We start from the raw sequence: 19085 nt of genomic DNA, 5'->3' as shown, positions 1-19085 counted from the left end.
TCTCAGTCACTCACATGAACTCAGATGAGGTGCCAGCATTTATGATGGTTACTTTTTAATCTGATGAGCCAAGGCTTCTCTTCCTATGAATCTGGAATAGAAACCCCCAGAACCCTTCATTTCTGGACACAGTAATGTGTGGGAATGACTTTGGAATGAGAAACCTGCCAGTGCTTTGTCAGCCTATGGAAATCCAGCTGTGAGATGTGGCCTAGCTATCCACATCTGTTTTGACTTTCTCCTAAAACAATGTTTTTTTTTTGTTTTTTTTTGTTTTTTTGCTGCTTGCTGTTCATTATGTACAGACATAGTTAGTCATATTACACTGGTGGCTGATTTTCTTTTTTTTTTTTTATTGTAAAGATACTATACAGAGGGTTACAGTTACATGAGTGAGGTAATGAGTACACTTCCTCTTGAACATTGTTACCCCTCCATTGTTTTCCCCCTACCATCCCCTCCCTCCCTCCCTTCCCCGAGGTTCTTTTTTTTTTTTTATTGTGATTAAGTGATTACATAATTTCCCGAATTTCACAGTATTGTGGAATAATGATGCTCATTTAAAGTCACAAGTTCATTCTAACTTTCCTGGAGCAAATTGTCTATCACAGTCTGTAACATATAACGGTGTTCACATGTTATACACCATATATGTGATCAGCAGCGTGGGGATATTTAGTAGTGGTTCAACCAGATGAGTGGGAGTTCTTTGTTTCTTAAGTCCTGTTAGTTTTGTCGTATCACCTAATATTTTAGATTTAGCATCCACTTATCAGGGAGACCATGTACCGTTTGTCTCTTCGTTCTTGACTTACCTCGCTCAACATGATTCCTTCTAGCTCCATCCATGGTGGCTGATTTTCAAAACCTGTTCTGTATGATTATCTTAGATTTTCCAGAATGAGTGCATGAAACACAGCTTGACAAAAGTCTGTGAGTAGCTAGGATTACAGGCATGAGCCACCACCACCCGGCTAGAATTTTTCTTTTAATACTTGTCTTTGACAAATCTTGACAAGATCCTTTTCATTTATGTTAATAATTGAAATAATAAAGCGCATGAAGAATTTTAAGATCCATTCCAATCCCCACCTTATTTTCCCCTTTGAGTTGTTTTGGTAATTTCTTGGCATGTATAAATAGCATATTTTGTATAGCAGAAGACGCTGAAATCTTATATTGCGTTTAATGAACTACAATTACTTAATATGCAGCCTGAAAGCAGGCTACCTCAGACAGGCTATTCCTACAGTTATAATGTCCATAATTGTAGAGGGAGGCTTTGGTATGTTAGAAACAGCCAGATGCACTGCCATTTGATCTAAAAAGGTCACAGAAAAAGGGACATTTAAATTAAGTTATAAATTACAATTGAAGAACAATATTTTGATGTGTGAGACCAGAGATGGCAGAGCAGGGAGATGTAATTCATGGGTTCATTATAGAACGGAGGTGCCTGACAGCTGAGCCATGCCAAAAGGAAAATTTATTTGCAACATCACGCAGACAGAAAATGGCAGCTAAGATAAGAAGCCTGAATAGAAACTTGAAACCTGCTAGTAATACGCAGAGTTTATGCTAATAAGCCTGCTGGAGACCCAGTGATGTTTAATGACTGCTGTAATATAAATGAGGTGTTCGGACATGGACACATTTTCAATCTTATTTAAATTAAGACGTCGCCCTTGCTCTATAAAATAACATACTTTACAACCAGGCATTAAAGTTGATTCTCTCACCTCGCTGTCCAACATTCAAATTTGCTGAAATTTCAGAATTGTTTAGGCAGGAGAGTTAAAGCTCAGAACAAGATTTCTATCCATGGCAGCTTTGAGGAAAGATATAATTTAATGTTTATGGCAATTCATGAGAAGTTCAATCATGAGTTAATTAAACTGTAGGCAGTCATTAAGTATTATTTATTCTTTTGAGAAGCTTGCCAGTAAAGCACTTATATATATTAAATTATAGAAAGTAATAAGCAGGGAATGGTTTGTCAGGCAGAGTGAGAGTAGCAGATTTAACTTGGGCAATTATGCAGAAATATGTTTTTCTTCTTGCGGCAGGATACTTCCTCTGCTAATCAGAAGGTCCTGGGTGGTGGTAACAGGATGGTGTCAGATACACAATGACTGCCCGTGTCTTGACTCTGTAGAGACACTGGTTATTTGAACAGTCTTCATGTGATACAGTGGTTATAGCTATTTTGAATTCCACTGTTTCCTGCGCTGCTTCCCACTCTTGAACTACAGCACTGAGCTGCCCATTCAGCAGATAGAAACCACTATTCAATTGCCTTGGGACAGAGTTTGTAGCAAGTCTGACCATATGGCCTCAAATTCCATCTAGATGTCAGGCCCCAGGACTGGCACCAAAGAAAGAGAAGGCACTGGAATCTTGAGAGCTTTTCATTTCACTTGCAAACTGTGTCTGGCTCTGGTGATTGAGGGAATCAAACCAAGGCGCTCCTCCGAAGCTTCTGTTGTTTTTAGCCTGTATGTCTCCCACCAAGACCACTGAGCATACAACCTTGCTATATTCCTCAGCTAGCCCAGGAGCTGGCCTGGGGAGTGGCTGAGTAGCTCTTTGTTGAGTGTTTGAGGATCTCTGGGGCCCAAATGTCTTGATTGATCTGGTGGCCCCAGGACTTCTGAGCTGAAAGTGTGCTGGAAGAGGACTAGATCCACATAAGGGTAAGGTTCAGATTGATGTCCTTGAACACTCTTTCATAAGGTCTGAGCCAAAAACAAAAAGACACTGCTTGTTTGTGTATACAATTGCATGTGTACACGCTCAGAGGCCACACTGGACAGATTGCTAGAAAATGGCACAATGTCGCAACTGCTGGTGCACTTGAGAGCCTAGTGAATTGGTGAAGAGTCACTGTGTGGTCCTGTTTCCCAGCCTGTGCAGGGGGAGATAGCCCTTCCTCAAGTGGAAGCACATGACATCCTGTTTAGTGGAGGCCTGGTAAGGCTCTAAGTTGTGTGTGTGTGTGTCCGTGTCCGTGTGTCCGTGTGTTCATGTCCCCTGCTCGCAGAGATCTGGAGCTGATTATCAAGGTCAGGATGTGATGCTTTCTTGACACTGTATTTTGTAGAAGTCTTTTTTTTTTTTTTTTTTTTGTCAGTTTAGTTCTAAAAGGTACAATTCCCTGCACTCTTACATTAAAATTGCATTTAATCCCAGAGCTGACCAATCTGGTTTGGTTGCAGAATGAACCAATAGATTTAATTGCTCTACTTTAATTGTTTTTCCATGGCTACAAAACAAAGCGTTCAGACATTTGAGGACTTCCTCCCCACCCCCTACCTTGCAATCTGTGTTGCAATTCCTTCAACAGCCTGTTGTAGAGAAGTTGTAGAAACTCTTCCTGCTTGCTTTAGTGTTGGAAGCATAGTTTCTGTATTCTGCCCGATCTTGATCATCTCTGTGGTCTTGAGACTTGAAACCCTCAGTTTTTCACAAAATTAAATCATTTGAATTCTCCAAAGCTTGATGCTGCATTAGAGGAGAAGGTATTTAATGACAGTTTCTAGAGATTTAATTAAGATAGCTAGCATTTTGATACATTTGTGCACTGCATTTCCCATGGGCAATATAATATAGCGCTTCCTTTGGCCTCATCTGTGAAAAAGTCATAACAATTGAGAAAATAAATGTTCTTAAAGCAAGGCCTACCTGCTCTTGATGCATCAAGCAGAGATGGTAGACCCTGTCCCTGTATTAGTATGAGAGTTTGGAGGGGACATCGAGACTGGCATGTTCCTGGACAGCACACCGCCTCTTAGAAGGAGCCCCGTCCTCAACCATTCCTCATGCCCACATCTCTCCCAGCACCTAGGAGAGAACACAATTGAGCACAATTGAGCACACAATGAGTCTGCACTCCAGTCCTTTCCCCAGTGTGCTCTGGAGATAATCTAACCTGCCGTGGGCTACATAGATGGCAGTAATTACTGGAATGTTTGAAGTGTATATTTAATCATGTGTAGTTGAAGCATAGGTACCCCTTTGCCCATCTCCAGGTTTGCTTTCTACTGTTGAGTTACCCTGCAGCTACTGTCCCAAATACCCCAGTTTTAAATAACTTTTATTTCTGGCATGTTGTTATAATTGTTCTGTTTTACTAGTAGTACTAATTTCCTCATGTGCCTTATTTATAAGTAGAACTTTATCATTTGTTCATTTGGATGTATAGAAAAATGCCAAATGCATACAGGGCCAATTCTGTCTGTGGTGTTAGGCATCACTTTGAAGTATTCGTTGGGTTTATGGGTTGGAAGGTCAAGGACAAGAGTATTTTAAGAGGCTAAGGAAACAGTGGGTCCAACAGAAGGGAAGGAAGCTCAGGTGACCGCGAGCCACACCAAGCGTGGTCGGGGGAATGTTTGGGTTGAGCAGGGTAGCTGCCCTCTGACACCTGCCATTGCCACCGCCACCGCCAGGCTCAGCCAGCTGGTTACAGCATTTCTCCAGCTAGAGTCCAAAGCTCTGTGCGGTTCACCAGAAGGTAGGAATGCCGTAGGGACTGATGGCATCTGATTTCACTTCAGCCACTCTGCAGTGCACTTTTGGAGTAGGTCTGATATTCTTGGGACTAATTTCCTGATACCACGCACACAACATGTAAAGATGTAAAATGTTTCCAAGTATTGTATCAGAGTTTTTATCACATTTCATAAACTACCATGTTCCTGTTGGCAATGCTGTGAAATAGCATGGTTTTGTTTATGCGTAACCATTTTTTTCCGGCTTCTGAAAGGTTCCTCTTCCACCTAGAAAATGTTCAAAATGGAGTTGAGACTGCTTTCATTTTTCCTTTTAAAAGAGATACCTAAGCCAGATGCTAGTGGCTCTCAACCTGTAATCCTGCCTGCTCAGGAAGCTGAGACCTGAGGATTGAAGTTGAAGACCAGCTTCAGCAAAAAAGTCCATGAGGCACTTATCTCCAGTTTACTAGCAAAAAGCCAGAAATGGCTCTAAGTAGTAGAGTACTGGCTTTGAGCAAAAAAGCCAAGCAAAAGTAACAGGCCCTGTCCTGGGGCACTGGGGGCGTGGGGGAAGAAGACGACATTTCCCAAGTGATCCTCACAAGTGATCATTATTATTATGAAGGACTTTAAAGAAATTGAGCAGGAGGGGCTGGGAAGGTGGCTCAGTGGTAGAGCGCTTGCCTTGCATGCTTGAGACCCTGGGTTTGATTCCTCAGCACCACATTAAAAAAAAAAGCCAGAAGTGACACTGTGGCTCAAGTGGTAGAGCACTAGCCTTGAGCTGAAGAGCTGAGAGACAGCGCCCAGGCCCAGAGTTAGGCCCCATGACCAGACCCCCCCCCCCCCAAAAAAAAAAAAAAAAGAAATTGAGCAGGAGGGTAAATCCCTTGTTTACATACCAAGTAATATACCTAGAATTTGACTCCAGGCAGCCAGCTCCATAATTCATAGTTCTTCTACTTATTTGTACTCTAAGTCCATCAGATAAGATGCCATTAGCTCTTTTTTCTTTTCTTTCTTTCTTTCTTTCTTTCTTTCTTTCTTTCTTTCTTTCTTTCTTTCTTTCTCCTTTCTTTCTTTCTTTCTCTTTCTTTCTTTCTCCTTTCTTTCTCTTTTTTTGTGCTAGTCCTAAGGCTTGAACTTAGGGCCTGAGTACTATACCTGAGATTCTTTTTCTCAAGGCTAGCTCTCTACCACTTGAGTCACAGCATCACTTCTGGCTTTTTCTGAGTAGTTATTGGAGATAAGAGTCTCACAGACTTTCCTGCCCAGTCTGGCTTTGAACTGCAATTCTTAGTTCTCAGCCTCCTGAATAGCTAGGATTACAGGTATAAGCCACCAGCGCCTGGCTTGCCATTAGCTTTTTATTAGAAATTTGAATTTAACCAATTTGATTTGATTTTAAATTATCACTATGCATTTCGAATTGAATAGGCATCTAGTTTTTCTATTTATTTATTTATTTTTTTTTTTTTTTTGTCGGTTGTGGGGCTTGAACTCTGGGCCTGGGCGCTGTCCTTCAGCTCTTCAGCTCAAGGCGAGCGCTCTACCACTTGAGCTACAGCGCCACTTCTGGTTTTCTGGTGGTTTATTGGAGATAGGAGTCTCACAGTCTCTCCTGCCTGGGCTGGCTTTGAACCGCGATCCTTAGATCTCAGCCTCTTGAGTAGCTAGGATTACAGGCGTGAGCCACCGGCGCCCAGCTTCTATTTATTGTTTTAATCTACATTATCTTATTTAACATATCCATTATATTATACAGCTTGGCAAATACCTACTTATTAAGTAGGCAGAGTATGAGCATCTAACTATCTTAAATCTTTTTATGCATCTGAGATACCTGCTGTATTGCAGGGCTTGCAAAACCACTGACAGTAGGCTGAACAAGTTCAGATAAATGATATTCAGCTTTGATGGAGTCTGTATGTGTCATCAGTTGAGGGTGACTGCTTGTTTGCTCATGCCTTCCTTCTGTACACACTGTGTTAGGCACTAGGGCTGTCTCAGCAAAACTACTACTTGTGCCTGAGTACTGCAGTGTAGAGGAAAAAGGCAGATTTCCAGGGAAGAAATTGGAGGGACAGCTACAGTTTAGAGATGTAGCTTGAACACAAGGACCTTTCTGCTTTTGTTTGTCTTCATTTCTGTAAGTTGGAGATTGAGTGAGAGTGGATGGGAGCTGGGCGCTGGTAGCTCATGTCTGTAATCGTAGCCACTCAGGAGGCTGAGATCTGAGTATCATGGTTCAAAGCCAGGCCTGGCAGGAATGTCCATGAGACACTTATCTCCAATTAATCACCAGAAAATGGGAAGTGGAGCTGTGGTTCAAAGTGGTAGAGCACCAGCCTTTAGCAAAAAAGCTCAGGGACAGCACCCAGACCCTGAGTTCAAGCCCACAACAGACCCCCCCCAAAAAAAGAAAAAGAAAAGAAATTGGATGGGCCATAGAGACCATCTTAGAGTGGCTTTGTAAAGTAGGGGTACTGAGCACTGCCTGAGGTTGAAAGAGTTGGGGCTCATTAGTCTTTTTTTGGGTGTGCTGGTTCTAGGACTTGGTGCTGTCCCATAGGCTTTTTCATTCAAGACTAATGCTTTACCTCTTGAATTATATCTCCACTTCCTGTTCTTTGATAGTTAATTGGAGATAAGAGTTCCATGGACTTTCAAGGCTGGCTGGCTTCATATCATGATGCTCAGATTGCAGCCTCCTGAGTAGTTAGGATTACAGGGAAAAGCTTTGACAAGAGAAATCTAGGCCTAAAGGCCAGGTAAGATGCTTCTATTTGTAGATGGAACATCTTCATTAACATACTGTTGCAAAATTGTTTTCTTTAACATTTAAGGCCCTTTATATGTTTTTCAGTGAATTACAACAGTTAAAAAATTAGGAAATACTGGAGGAGGGCTGGCACAGTTGCTCAGATGGAAAGCTCTTGCTTTGTATAACAAACATGAGATCCTGGCTTCACCCCAATACCACCAAAAAGGGCAATACTAGGAGAAAAGAACACAATCTGGGGTGGCCTTAGGCTGATGTGGGGATAATGGGGAATCTTACAGGCTGGGTTTGAGTCTTGGCTCTACTGCTTCATGGTTCACTGTGATTCATGTTTACTGTACCTCAGTTTCCTAATCTGTCCAAAGGGATGGCATTAGTTCCTTTCATAAAGTCAAATAAGTAACCATTTTCCTAATGTGATTAGGGTCTCATTGAGTGCATGACATGTACTGAGCACTGCACAGGCCACGTGTTCACCAGGTGTTGGTGTAATTGTTAATAAAGATTCCTATTGTTGCCAGTGTTTCCTGCTTTGTTTCCCTCATCCCTTCTGTTACTGTAATAAATTCCTGAGATGACTTATCTTAATGAAAGGACAGGTTCAACTTGGCCCATACTTCCTGGGGTTTTCATCCATGCTTCTCAGCCTTGTTAGAAATAGCTTGGGATGTTGGGGTGTCACATAGGAATAAGTATACCAACTCGAAAAGAACTCAGCAAAGTTTATTTCAGCAGAAGGGTGCGTCACCTGCCATTCATGTGGCAAGCAAGCACACGTAGTAGGCAGACTGTTCCCTTTATATCCCTAAGTCAGCAGGCCCTGCCCCTCTGCTCGCATTGGCTGAGCACAGGTTCACAATCTGCAAAAGGACGTGGCCTAATTAACAGAATGTAATTAAACTTCAAGGAGCATCTAACAGGATATATTAATTAAAGTGTGGCAGGAAAATAATGTATGTAACTAAATAAGCAATGGCCAGGCCACATGGCCCAAAGCAGGAACTTTTCAGAAAACAATTCTAAAGATAAATAGAAAGGAAGCAAACTGCTTTGACAGAAAAGATGCTCTTCTCCTAGCCTGTATCCTTTGTGTCTGGTGAAGCAGCATGTAATGTGGTGGTGGAGAGTTTATAGGGGAAAAAAACTGCTCATCCAATGGTGCCTGGGAAGTAAAGAAAAAGTAAGGAAGAGCCTTGTGTCCCACGGTCCCCTTGGTGGACCCACCCCTCTGACCTAAGAATATCCCTTAGATCTTACCTCTTCGGGTTCTCATCACCTTCTAATAGCATCCCGCACCAAGTCTTCCACACACCAGCCTCTGGGGACATTGTAAACCCAATGAAGCATTTCCCATAGCAACAGAAACTGGTGGCCCAAAACAAATTACCATGCTGATTAAGTCTATATCACCTTTCATGATTCTTGTACTACAGAGAGTAATGCAGGACTTGTCTTTTATTGATTTGCCTCCAGGTCTGCTATCCAGTGCAGATAACTAACTTAGATCCTTGTTGTCTTAGCTCCATGAAAGCGGTTATGATGCTGGCAAAGCCCTGCAGCGCTTGGTCAAGAAGCCCGTGCCCAAGTTGATCGAGAAGTGTTGGACCGAGGACGAAGTGGTGAGCATGGGGACCACATTTGCTTTGTATTGTGGGCCACTGGGGCTTTCCTTCCCCTTGGGGAGAAAGGCCTCATTCAGATAGTCCATCCGTCAAAAGGAAAGAGCCTCCGAAGGAGGTCTAGATCTGATGACCCTGGTTCAAAGCTAGCCTGGGAAAGTCCGTGAGACTATCTCCAGTTAATCAGCCTTGAGCAAAAACACTTAGGGACAACTCCAGGCCCTGAGTTCAAGCCCCACAACAGACAAAAAAGAAAAAGAAAAGAGAGAAGTACCTTCAAGCCTCATAATTGTATTGAAAGACTTGGTTTTAGTCAGATGAGGGTCCATGGCTGATAGGAGAGATTTCCCCAAGTTTCATGACGAGGAGAAAAGTATAGTTCCTAAGAAAAGTTAATTTTGGGTTTGTTTCAGGTGCAAGCTTGCTACGGTAACTCCTTCCTTTAAGATGGGAGTATGCCAAGCCTGTTCCACATAACCTAGAGTACCATTGGTGACTCAGATTTATTTTGAGGACTTAACTTAGCCTACTGAAGATCATTAATCAAAAGCAAGAAGTATAGACTTGATTAAATAGGAAGTGGATTTGACATAATCATTTCCTTGGCTGTGGCCCATTAAGGAAGGTGAGGCGTGGTTAAGCATGTTGTTGGTACATGATTTTAATCTCAGGTACTTGAGATGGAGACAGAAAGATCATAGTTTGAAGCTAACCAGGCAAAGTCAGCATAAAGCCCTATCTAAAACAATGAAGCTGGGTGTGGTGATGCTTGCCTGTGGTCCCAGCTACTGGGTAGGAAGATCATGGTTTGGCAGAGTTAGCATGAAGGCCTTCTTGGAAAAACGAAAAGCAAAAGGAAGAAGGAGCCTCAAGTGGTCCTGAGTTCCATTCCCCAGTACCAGCAAAAAGGGGAACATATAGTGAAGGGAGAAATATACCCACAAATAAAGGCTAGAAAACCCAAGAGATCTCATGCAGCTCTGTCCCCCTCGGGTGACATACGGAAGGTATTGCTGGAATGTTGTACAGATATCTTGTGCTTTCATAAGCAATGCTCATTATGAATGTTACTGCTAGACCTTTGCCCTTCAGGTCAAATGACACTGAAAATGCGTCATTGATTCCAAGTTCCTCACCTATATTTTAAAGCATGTGAAAGGAGAATGCTTAGAAATGGCGCCAGTGGCTCACACCTGTAATCCTAGCTACTCAGGAGGCTGAGATGTGAGGATTGCGGTTCAAAGCCAGCCCAGGCAGGAAAGTCCATGAGACTCTTATTGCCAATAAACCACTAGAAAACCAGAAGTGGCACTGTTGCTCAAGCAGTAGAGCGCTCGCCTTGTGTTGAAGAGCACAAGGACAGTGCCCGAGCCCAGAGTTCAAGCCCCAAGACTGACAAAAAAAAAAAAAAAGAAGAAATAAAGAAATGGCAGTGCTTTCTTGTACAAGGGGAATGGCTGTTCTGTCCCTCCTGAAGTGCCCTGTATTCTGAATGAGACGACCACCTGTCAATGTGTGACAGGGGAAAATAGAAAAGGATAAACGAGAGTGGAAGAGCTGGGTGCAGGCCCTGGCTAAGGGAAGGGCAAGAGCTTCACGAAGTAAGGAGGCGATGAGAATCCTGGGTCCTGAGGGAAAGGAGGCTTGGCCTGGGCAAGAGATAGGAAGGTGTGTGGCTGGGGTACAGCGGGGAGAGGGTGTGTGGGACAGATAGGCCAGGCATGGCCTGGTTTACTGTGTTGTGCATAGCTTCTGGGGCTCATGGGCTTGAGTGGAATGGGGGTAGGTGAGTAGTATGGCGGCACAGTGAAGGTCTGGTGTGCACACCAAGACACAGCCAAAAGCATTTCAAGTTCAGACCAAGGCCAGCGCAAAACCACTCCCTCAGTTGTTTGGGAGAAATCCTGTCTCTTTCACTGCAAACCTATTCGTGTGGTGAAGAGTGGAGGAATTTTTTCTCCAAAGGCTTGACCCAAGGGGGTGAGAAGGGCAGAACGAATGTGGCAAGTGCGGTTTCTGCCAGGCCGTCCTGGCAGCTCAGATACCATGATGGCGCACCTCATTCCTAAGGGCTTTGGTCCTTGAGCAGCTCTGTTCCTCCTCTGCCCCCCTGCCTTCCCTGCACCCCACCCCCCACCACTTCTCCATGTCTCCCTGGTCCCCTCCCGTCCCTATTGGGTCCCATGACCTCAGGAATCTGTCCAGTGCACAGCCAAGGCCTGCCTCCTGCCTTGCCTGTGCAATCAGCTCATGTCTGGCCCCATGGTGCCCGCCCATGTCCCTGAGGGAGGAGAAGGGGCACCTCAGCCCTCAGACCCAGCCCAGCTTTGTTTTGCAAACGGCAGGACTGCAGCCGGGACACAGTGAGCACAGACTGCATGAGTTGAATTCTGTTCAGGCTCTTTTTCACCGTGTTTGCTTCTTGTTTCAAGAATCACAGTGGGGGCTGGGAAGGTGGCTCAGTGGTAGAGCGCTTGCCTTGCATGCCCGAGGCCCTGGGTTTGATTCCTCAGCACCACATAAGCAAAAAGAAAAAAGCCGGAAGTGGCGCTGTGGCTCAAGTGGTAGAGCGCTTGCCTTGAGCTGAAGAGCTGAGGGACAGCGCCCAGGCTGAGAGTTCAGGCCCCATGACCGGACCCAAAAAAAAAAAAGAATCACAGTGGTCTTTTCTAGCCCTTGCAGAGCCTCGGGATCAAATGGTTCTCTCATTTGTGAAAATGAAGCTTCACTCTCCCAACCTGGGCCATACTTCCTCTGAAGGAATCATTCACTGACTGAATAATTGACAAGCTGAGGGAAACTTGGGCCACAGGCAGGGGGCCCCTTCTGTTGGGGTTCCCACATTTTCTCACCCAGGAATCATAGGAGTATCAAAACAAATGTGCCCTAATACAATTGCCCATATACTTAGAACATTCTGGTATTTTTATACTAATTTGATCTAGCACACACACCTAGTGTGTGATGTACCTACAGCCCTCACCAGTGACACGCATGCGTGGGAATGCTTTGAAGCTGCTCCCTCTATGGGTGGAAGGACCTGGCCTAACGGACAGCGAGGCCTCTGCGAAACTCAGTCCTCTGCCTGTCCTGTGCCCCCTGCTCCCTGTTCTGAGCTTGGCCTCTGGTGCTTACCTTTACTGGCAGCCTGTCCTTGGCCTCTTTGCACTTACCTTTGTTCACCTGTTCCTCACAGTCTGCCATTGTGAGTGATCACCGTCCTGGTTTGTAGCTTGTTTGGGACAAGGACTTAATAGAGACGAGGATAATGCCTGTCTCCAGGAGAGATGGGGAGAATATCAATGATACTTGGTTCAAGGTTATTGCTTTGGAAACTTCTTCGTTATAATTGGGATCTTTTTAAATACAGCATTTAAAAACTTTTAGTAGTGTTTATGAATTAACATCAGAAAAATCTTTTATATAAGGGGGAGGGGCGTGGCTGAAGTGATAGAGCACCTGCCTAGCAAGCATATAGGGCCCTGAGTTTAAATCCCTGATATCTCCAAACATTAAAATAAACCTTAAAAAAAAAAAAGCCACTGGTTACCAGTTGCTTACACTTGTAATCCTAGTTACTCTACAGATGGATCAAAGTTCAAGGCCAGTCCAGGCAGAAATACCCATGAAACACTATCTCAAAAATAACCACTTTACGGGTGCCAGTGGCTCATACCTGTAATCCTAGCTGCTCAGGTGGCTGAGATCTAAGGATTGCAGTTCATAGCCAGCCTGGGCAGGAAAGTCTGTGAGACTCTTTTTTTTTTTTTTTTGGTATGTTTTTTATTGTAAAAATACCATACAGAGGTTACAGTTATATGAACAAGGTAATGAGTTCATTTCCTATCAAGCATTGTTGCCTCCTTCGTTTTTCCCCTACTATCCCTTCCCTCCCACCTCCACAGCTACTCCCCCCCCCCCCACACACACACCTTCTGTGAGACTCTTATCTCTTATTAACCATCAGAAAACCTGAAGTGGCACTGTGGCTCAAGTGGTAGAGCACTCACCTTAAGCTGAAGAGCTGAGGGACAGCGCTTAGGCCCTGAGTTCAAGCCCCACGATTGACTAAAGAAACTAAATAAATAGCCACTTAAAAGAAAGCAGACCAGCCAAGCAAACAAATCCAGCAAGTGTTGAGGCTGAGTTCAAACCTCAGAACCAAAATGCACCATATGCACCTTTCTAATTAAAGTTGCTTGGGATTGAGATTCTTAAGTATTGTTGCTCTAATGCCAAATTTGTGCCAATTTCTGTCAGATTCTATACCAGATACCACCAGTGAATTCAGCTTTTTGTAGAGTAACTTAGAGAAACACATTGGTGGCTAGCTCATACCTTATCTTTCCTGCTGAATGACCTGTGTCAGATCAGAGAAGACTTTTGGTAAATATCTGAAACTTTGCAAATACAATGGTATGGGCAAGGATAGAGCCAAAGGAATGGCTTGATGGTTAACCAGGTAATACAGTGTGCTGAAAGCACTGGTCCTTTGCAGGAAATCATCCAAACTGGTAAAATTTATGAAGAGAAAAGGAAGAACTACAGATCGAACTGTTAAAAAAAATCCAAGATTATTAGGTTTTTAATTAAACATGATGAACACATTTCAATATAACACAAAGGCCCCAGGCTGAACTGCACCTAATCGAAACAGATTAAGTCACCCTTCCATGCTTGGCTAGTTATTAATTCTGTTTATTTATGCATGCAGGCTGAAGGGAGCATTTGTTGCTGCTGTGCTGTTGCTTACTGCACTGGGATTCCATTGCTGCTTGGTGCTGTGCTCTTAATTAGCATTCAGCTGTTGATTATGGAAATACTGGGATGCTAATTGAATTCTTCTTAAAATTCAGGGTCTGCATTTTCCTCCTGGAAAATGCAGTTTGGCCTGACTTGCAAGGTTGTAAGATTGGATGCTCCACTGAGAAGTACTTCAGCCTTTGCTCCTTGTTCTGCAGGCTATGTTTGGCTTTGAAATTATTTTCATGTTGAATTAGCTTTCAGAACAATCCAGGTGTTGCTCAAGTGAAGGCTCTATTGCTTCCAGGATTGTAGCAGGATGTTTCCATTTTAACCAAGGTGACTATAGCTCTTATCTTGAAATAGTCACCCATTAAATATTTTATACCAAATTTGATGTCATGTATCAGTGTGAACAAGCTAGATACAAATAAGCTCTGTATTTTTTCTCCAAAGAGTTAATCCACCATGGTGATAAACCTTAATTGACCATGTACATAAATTTATTTACAGGTTCATAAATTTTTAAAACATCTAGCACTTGCTTCAATTTAAAGCCCAGTTTATCATAAATATAAATGAAAATTCTTCTTTCAAATTGATATGACATAGCAAATGAATTTTCTAAATATTTGTAATCCAGTGAAGCCATTCAGCTGGTCAAGGACTTACATTTACCGCATGCAGCATTTGCATAGTGTCTCCCCAGCAGCATCTTCAGAGGCCTTTGTTACACCCTTTTGGCAATGTGTGCCTGAGAAAACATTATTTTTATTGTTCACACTTTCAAGCCAGGCATCTGGATGTGCCAGAAGACAGAGTTGCTTAGCGGGGCAAAAATACAATGAATTTTATGTGCTGTTTGTGTGTCCGGTGAAGAAAATGGAATTCACAGTAGAGTCAAAGTTGAGGCTCAAAAAAAGCAGGAGTCTGCCATAGAGGTGAGAGCAGGGAGAGGACAGTAAGACCAAGGGGAAGGGAGCGCTCACGGCCTACTGGCAGCCCCAGCAGGCTCCAGGCCCCACAGGCCCCTGTTTGCTTTTAAAACCTTATCACATCCTCAGTATAGAAGGCTTGGTTGTGTGGTATTTTACGAATGGTAAAATTTCCTTAGTTGATGACTGTTTTATGTAGTTACTCAGAAATGTTGATGGGGAATCCTGCTGGTCATCTAAATGAATCCATTTTCTTCTTTTTAAATTTTCATGCAAATTTTCCTATTGTTAGAATGTGCTCAAAAGCAATTAAAACATTAGCAGTAATGTACCATAGATAATTTACTTGTGGATTTGTATGCTTATTACCTCTTTGATCGCATAATACATGTGTTTGTGGCTTTGTAAATTTATTTGTTTGCCAGTCGTGGGGTTTGAGCTCAGGGCCTAGGGAATGTGTCTGATATTCTTTGGCTCAAAGCTAGCACTCTACCACTTGAACCACAACTCTACTTCTGGTTTTCTGGTGGTAATTGGAGATAAGAGTCTCAGGGACTTTCCAGGCTGGTTTAGAACTTTAATCTTCAGTTCTCTCTTTCCGGAGTAGGATTGCAGGCATGAGCCACCAGCGCATGGCAGCTTTGTAATTTCATGTTTAGATTTGCATACATGTAATTTGAGCTGTTACATTGAAATTCTTCATATTTTTGCTTTGTAGCCTGGCCTCGCCACAAACTCACTATGTTGCCTTAGCTTCTTGAGTTTTTATTTTGGATTGGTTTGGGTTTTTCCAAGGTTCTCCCTCCCCACATCGCCCCCCCCCCCCCCGCCCCTCCGGCTCTGTGGCTCAAGACTGTAGTCATAGTCATCTTTTCTCAGCTCAGATCCAGAGAGTACTGGGATTATAAGTATGCACTACTGTGCCCATCTTGAAATTTCACTTTTTTAGCATGAAAAATTTTATGCTACTGTTGGAAACTGTGTTCTTAATCTAAAATACAGATGTGATATGTGTAGTGCACCACATAGTAAGTACTTAGTAAAACTTAAAATGAGTCAAAGTGGATTTTTCTCTCTATTACTACTGTCCCTCCAATTTTAAAGTAAATCCTTAATTTCTAATGAACAGTTGCATTCCTAAATGTGACACTAGGAAAATAAGATAAATACAAATGTCGACTAACTATACAAACATCATTAGTGCTTATATCATTCTATATGTTACCTATACTAAAAATCAGTCCTTAGTATTTAAAAGGAAAAGTACGGATTGAGGCGATTTTCCTAACCCAGTATTGGTAAAATTGGACTCTTTTTCCTGTGACTTAACTCTCATCAGCCTTTGAACCAAACCCTGTTTAAAGGAAGTCAATAGTAGAGTGGAGTTTATTGTCAAGTACTTTTGGAAATGAGACAGTGAATTAAAAATCAATTATATGTGTAAAAAAGATGGTGTAAAACAATCAATTTTGTCAATTAGTTTGCACAATGATTCTACTGTTTAACAAGTTATATAGAAAAACATATCTATTAAATCCTGAGTAAATGGGAAAAGACAGGCATTAGGAGGAAAGAGAGATTTTAAAATTTATTTCAGTATCTCATGTCAGTCAAAGTTGCCTCTGGGTTAAATGTACAAATTCAGCTGTGACCTTGTCTTCTCATGACATTATTAATGTCCCGTGCTTTTCCTTTACCCTGTGGTCAAAGAAATTAGCATGCCTGTTTTTCTTTCTTTCTGAGCACTCAGCCTTTCTCTCATTTTGTTTAATCAGTGATGTTTACAAAAACTGATTATCATCTAGCCCTGCTTTTAGCTAGTTTTTTTCCCCTGTTGTTGTCCAGAGCTCCACGTGGAAATGTGTGCTTGTGGTAATATGAAGGTCTTGGGTCATGGAGGCCAAGCAGAACAGAACCGAGACAGACAGAAGGTGATTGCTCAGAGAACAGAAGTGAACCCTGAATTACTCCTTGCAGGTGCTCAGCACAATGGCTTCAAAGCAAAGGTTACTCTGTATGGGGCATTTTTCATTTTTGCTTGGGGCACCTTGGGGGAGTCTTCCATTTGAAAGATTCATGAATATCAGGGTGAGAGGTTGTTGGAGCCATGTTTTCCATCTCATTTTCAAGGGTGTGTTAAAAAATGGAGATGGAATACACTTGGAGGCACTGGGTCATCTTTCTCTGTTCGTTTAAAAAAAAAATGAGAACAAGACACAAGGGGACTTGAGAGATTGCATTTGTTCTCCTGAAGACTGAGTGGTTATTTTATAAATGAAGAGGATGGAAACTCCTTTTCTTCTGCAGTTTCTAAGCAACAGAACAGAGTCAATTTTAATGTGTATGCTTCAAACATTCTATGTATAGCGACATCAGAGCCTTACATTTTCACTATTGAGATGTATTAGCTGCTGACTGGAATTCGGCATTGGGAGAAAGAAATAAGAGGTAAAGAAAAAAAAAGGGGGGGGAAAAGACAAAGAGAATTCTACCATGCAAAGATGTAGCTAATTTAAAGCTATTTCCTCTGTACTGTCTTAAATCTAAAGCCTCCCTTAGGTACAATAGTGATGGTCTCAGGTGGTAGGTAGACCCTGTGCTCCCTTTACTAGAATGCCAGGCTGTTGCTGTTTTTTTAATTTTCACTAAGTAGTACTTCCTTCCTCTTCTTTCTCTTAACTCTTTGTGTGCTGCTGTGTGATGCCTAGGCCTGATGTTTCAGCCCTTTATTTAAGCCATGTTTCTGAATTATCTTTATATGAGGGAATTGTAATGTGTTCTCTATTTTATTTTTTGTCAGTCATGGGGCCTGGGCACTGCACTGTCCCTGAGCTTTTTCACTTAAGGCTAGCGCTCTACCACTTGAGCCTACCACTTCTAGTTTTCTAGTGGTTCATTGGAGATGAGAGTCTCAGGGATGTTCCTGCCCAGGCTGGCTTTGAACCATGACCCTCAGATCTCAGCCTTCTGAGTAGCTAGGATTATAGTTGTGAGCCACCGGCTCCCGGCTGTTCTCCACACTTGAAAGCAATATGGTCAGTGATCATAAAAGAAGAAAGATCTCACCAACTTAATGCAGAGACGTGGGGTCTGTCTCTGCTTTGCTGTCCTTGTGTTTGGTGCTGGCTCGGCAGATAGCGAGGCTGCCAGCTCTGGTTGTTGACTTGAGTGGACATGAAGCTAGATGGCCCTGTGTACAGTTTTACAGGTGTGCTGTTCAGTTCTGATTTTGAGTTGCTACTTGAAATTCATCTGTTCATTCCACAACTCTTTACAGAGCATTGACACTGTTAGATACTGTTCTGGGGAAACAGCGGTAAAAAGGTAAAAAGCTGATGAGCAGCCCTAATCTTAGGGCTTATGGATAGTGCAGTAAGCAAGGTAGAGTAACACGCTGAGAGACATAGGTAGTGTTAGCTAAGTGCTAAGGAGAGAAAAGATACCGGAAAGCAAGAGGCGACAGAGGAAGGAAGGTTGAACTTTTACTTGAGGGACCCAAATTGTCACTTTTCAGTGAAAACGTAAAAAACCGTGGGAACACTAGCCTTTCAGATAGATAGTGGAAGTGTGTTCTGGACCAAGGAAAAGAAACAGTGGATGCAGAGGCCTAGAGGTGGATACATAGCCAGTAGCGTGTTCAAGGAACAGTAAGGATGCCTCAGTGTGGAGTGGGCAGAGTGCAGTGTAAGGTACAAAGGCTGTGGGCATCTTAGAACAGGGTGCGCATTGTACCTCAACATTCCATTCCTGGTGTGTGAACTGCTTTCACCTCACACAGCCTCTCCCACCAGTGTTTCTCTTGTGTCCTGTCAGTTTCCTCCTCACTCCTGTGACAGCTCAATGTCAGGTCTACTCCAACCTTCCATTTGTGAATGGAGTTGTTTAGGCGTAAGAAAAATACTGGGGCCAGGCACCAGAACCTCAGGCCTGTAATCCTAGCTATTCAGAAGGCTGAGATCGAAGGATTACGGTTCAAAGCTGCCCTGGCAAGAAAGTTCATGAGATTCTTATCTCCAAATTAACCACCAAAAAGTCAGAAGTGGAGGTGTTTCTCAAGTGGTAGTGTACCAGCCTGGAGCAAATAAGCTCAGGGATAGCACCCAGGCCCTGAGTTCTAGCTCCAGGACTGGTACCAAAAGAAAAAGACGAATATTTGGAGGTAGAGATTACTTACACTTACACTGTTGGACATTTCCTAGGTAATAAAATTTTGAACAATTTAGGAATGTAAATACAATACTAAGAATTATATAACCTATAAGAAAGAGAAAGTTGTTTTTGTTTTTAACTTCCCTTCTGGGCAAATGCTGGCTTCAAGATTCAGCAAAGGAATGGGGCTTTCTAGTAGCAGGGTGATAGAACAGGCCTCTTTCCCTGCCTGCAGTCATCTGTGAGGTCACTATCTTGTGACTGTTCTCACATCTGGAGGGTTGATGCTGCATCTTGAAGGCAAAGACTGTAGTTTAATTCTTCTTCATGCCCAGGACCTGGAGCACGCTGTTAATCAGAAAAT

At 42.8% G+C, this 19085-nt stretch overlaps 1 protein-coding gene across 3 annotated transcripts in view; it reads left to right on the top strand.

Annotated features, from left to right (window-relative positions):
• Rere (arginine-glutamic acid dipeptide repeats) overlaps positions 1-19085 on the top strand; it is a 402127-nt gene that overhangs the window by 295468 nt on the left and 87574 nt on the right. For all 3 annotated transcript variants that reach the window (XM_070037277.1, XM_070037278.1, XM_070037279.1), the window contains one exon: positions 8796-8894. In XM_070037277.1, coding sequence (XP_069893378.1) covers positions 8796-8894 — 99 coding nt within the window. The remainder of the gene's footprint in view (positions 1-8795; positions 8895-19085) is intronic.

Source organism: Dipodomys merriami, unplaced genomic scaffold (assembly GCF_024711535.1).
Source record: "Dipodomys merriami isolate MVZ:Mamm:240054 unplaced genomic scaffold, mDipMer1.0.p SCAF_28, whole genome shotgun sequence".
Lineage (NCBI taxonomy): Eukaryota > Metazoa > Chordata > Mammalia > Rodentia > Heteromyidae > Dipodomys > Dipodomys merriami.
Note: the sequence above shows the minus strand (reverse complement) of the source record. Positions and strands in the feature narration are given on the sequence as shown.